This window comes from Orycteropus afer, unplaced genomic scaffold (genome assembly GCF_000298275.1).
Source record: "Orycteropus afer afer isolate SDZICR_OR568_19922 unplaced genomic scaffold, OryAfe1.0 scaffold00039, whole genome shotgun sequence".
NCBI classification, from domain to species: domain Eukaryota; kingdom Metazoa; phylum Chordata; class Mammalia; order Tubulidentata; family Orycteropodidae; genus Orycteropus; species Orycteropus afer.
In genome coordinates this window covers 16,816,111-16,819,592 of record NW_006921626.1, presented here as the reverse complement: position 1 = coordinate 16,819,592, position 3,482 = coordinate 16,816,111, and the positions used below count along the sequence as shown (strand labels likewise).

The 3,482-nt window shown below is 40.3% G+C and overlaps 1 protein-coding gene across 1 annotated transcript in view; it reads left to right on the top strand.

Annotated features, from left to right (window-relative positions):
* The window catches only part of SCCPDH (saccharopine dehydrogenase (putative)), a gene marked incomplete at its 5' end in the record, with an annotated part of 18,770 nt that extends 17,952 nt beyond the window's left edge, over positions 1–818 (top strand). The window contains 2 exons of the mRNA XM_007937003.1: positions 57–69; positions 713–818. Coding sequence (XP_007935194.1) covers positions 57–69; positions 713–818 — 119 coding nt within the window. The remainder of the gene's footprint in view (positions 1–56; positions 70–712) is intronic.
* Positions 819–3,482: the final 2,664 nt, after the last annotated feature.

Here is a 3,482-nt window from a genome sequence, read left to right as displayed (position 1 = left end):
AGTGAAATCTAATTAATTTTTTTTCAAATACTTGTGTACCCTTTGAAAATATTTAGGATTTTTACAGATGTTAGCTATTACATTTAAAGAAACTTCTTTCATCCAGTTTAAATCCTATTTATGCATTAATAACAGTTGATTGTTATTGTTGTTGTGTGCCATCGAGTCGGACCCAACTCATAGCGACCCCTCCTTGGGTTTCCGAGGCAGTATCACAATGGAAGTAGATTGCCCCATCTTCCTTCTGAGGAGTGGCCGGTGGGTTTGAACCGCCAGCCTTCTGGTTAGCAATCAAGTGCCTTAGGCACTATGCTACCACAGCTCCTAATAGTTGATTACCTAAATGTGTTTTATTCACATCTTTATTTAATTCTCTGAAGCATGAGGACTCTTTTCATAAATAGCAGCAGTTATTTAAGTTGGTGGTGCTCTGTATCCTTCTAACGCATCTGTTGGTGGAAAACAATCTCACTAGGAACTGAGCCAATCTGGATGGGCTTGGCTATGGCACTGGTTTCCTCCTGAACAGTAGCTGCTTGCTCATTTGGCTGAATTTAGGAATGGAACCAAAAATAATCCATGATAGAATCAAGAGTCAGGTTTTCCTGCGTTCTGAAGTGACTCCATAGCTAGTCCTGTAGCCAGTCACACTAGCAGAGAAAAGGGCTAGAGACTGGCCTGTGTACTGTTTTATGTTGCTGTTGTTTTACAGGGGTGGGGTCTTCACACCCGGAGCAGCTTTCTCCAGAACGAAGTTGATTGACAGACTCAACCACCGTGGCATTGAATTTAGTGTCATTAGCAGCTCTGAAGTCTAATCATTTGAAGAATTAACCAGTCATAAAATGCATGAATTAACAGCTTCTGTATTTGATATTTGAAATTCTTCTTATAAGTCTGTCTGACTGGATGTGGACAATTGTCAAACCTAAAATATCTACACTACACATTAAAAGCGGGAAATTGAACTAACTTACTCTAAATTTCAAACCTCAGCTGATTTTGTGATTTTTATTGCTTATGAGAGAAAGAACTAATATTTCACTGAAGTGTTAATGATAAGTTTCTATAAGTGAGCTGGCAGATCAGATGGTGGAGTTAGGTAGGGGTCCCCCTCCACATTGCTAACTGCATTCCTCAGTGAGCGTACCTCAAGCTGCCATTCATCTAGGGCAGTACCTGTTACTTTCCTCAATATCACATTGGATGGAATCCTACTTCCTGGTGAGTTTCTCTACATACTGTGTGAAGAACATGCTACACGAAACTGTACTTTTGTTATTTTTAGCCTAGTTTTTCATCCATCTACACTGATTGATTTTGCACTCTTGCTTAAGTTGAATAATAAAGGGTTGTCAATTGAATGGTGGTTTCATGTATGAACCTGTCTAGGTGTTTTGAGCAGTGGTAGAAATGTGCTTCTTGAATGATCTGACCTGTTTACTGCTAATGATTGGGCTTGTCATTCTTTCTTTGCCTGGTTCTATACCTGTAATTTGTATTATAAGGATTTAGCTTACATATGAGTTTCTATTGCTTTTCACTGCCTTAGCAGTGAAAGGAGAATTTTTCTCTAATTTTTGTATTTTATGTTTTCCACTTAAAATAAGGCAAAGAACTTGTGCTGTTGTAATAAGCATTTAATAAATACATGCATAGTGTTTTGTGTGGTTCATTATGTAAAGGAGATAACCCCTACCTTTATGGAATTTCTGCTCTAAAGTGAGAAGCATACTAAATACAGGAGGGCCTGCACTGGGGGACCTTTCTGTGGTTTCTACAGGGTAAGAGCTTATTGGTAATAATACTATTCACTCTAAGTTTGCATCCTCTACCCCTGTCTGGTCCTAGAGAGATCATGACCTACTTACTCAGCAGGGGGAAGGGATTTTGATCTCAGCTGCATCCTAACTAGTGGGACCATAGAAAAAGTTTTATCATCTATAAAATAGATCCATGACAAGCTGCATATCACAATCACAAAACAAGAACATCAGAGATTTGTATACAGGAGATCTGGGGATTGGGGCCTAGGAAGCTATAGTTGGACTTTTGTTTGCAAGCCCCTGGACAAGGCTGCATGGTCTATAGGGTTCCTTCCAGGTTTACAGTGTAACCTTTGACCTCTTACCATGTTCTCTTCTAGTATTGACATTGATGTACAAAAGTAGCAATATGACCTTGTCCTCCAGCTTGAGATACCAGTGTGGTTACATCCTAATTATCCTTTGAATCCCCCAAAACTCTACGTGCCCTCAATTGCAGAAAATATAATATTAACTTCATGAGGCCTCCCTCTACCTAAACTGTTCAAGAACCTTGAGATTCAGCCCAACAGGTAGAAGAAGCCTGTTTCCAGTGGCCAAGCAGAGAGAGAACTGCAAAGTCAGATTGTCCTCTACTGTTTCTACTTCTCCCTGCCAGATTTCCCAGGATTCAGCAATGCCCTTGCTGGCCCCTGTCCCTGCTGTCACTATGTGGAGCTCCAGAATTACAGTGCACACACTCAGCCTGAACTTGAACTATAAGCAAAGCCCAAGCATCCTCCACATGCTCTTGGGCCCCAGCATTAAGGTGAAATGTCCTCCCTCCCCTAGCCCTTCATGGTCTTTCATGCCAGTAGGACTTCTGTGTCAAAGCATTTGATTTCTCTAACTTCAGATTTTAAGGAACACGGATTGCTCTTATTTCCATCTAGAATACTTCTTATGAAAATCGATCCAGCCTCTCCCCAGGACCAATCCTACATATTAAGGCAGCAGGCCCTGGAATCAACCACAGCGCTTAACAGTGACCTGAACAAATGATTTAACATTTAAAGGCTCAAAATGGGGAAGTAATTGTGCCAAGCTCAGAATTGTTGTGAAGATTAAATAAGCTAACAGATGTTTAGCACTTAGTATCTGGCACATTATGCATACTAATTAAGTCTCAATATTATGATTATTATTACTGTTATTAGGAATCACTTTGGCCACAAAAGGTTTTTTTCTCAAGAGCACGCAGTTGTCTGTCAGTCCTTAACCAAGTACCCATCAATCAAATCTGTAATCAAGATCAGCTTCAAGACTAATTCCTGGTGGGTTTTATCTCCTACCCTCTGAAACTCTTCCACCCCTGGCACTTGTACTGGTTAGGCCCTATATTACAGGCACTGATGCTGCATAGTGAATTGAATGTATTTCAAATAAGCCCATGAAGAGAGAAAATAAATGAAGGCAGAAAACCAAGAAATGACCATTGTCTCTAGGTCTGACAGATCAAAAGAGCTTCATCTAAAGTTTCAAACTATTTACCATGAACATATTAATGGTGAATGCTTGTTGATTGCATCTGTGTGCCAGGCAGTGCACAAAGTAATTGGTATTCGTTAACCATCTGCCACAAAATACTGTTATCCTTTCCATGTAACAGATGAGGAAGAAGGAGGGGCTTAGAGAGGGGAAGCCAGTTGCCCCAAATCACATAACTGATAAGTGAAG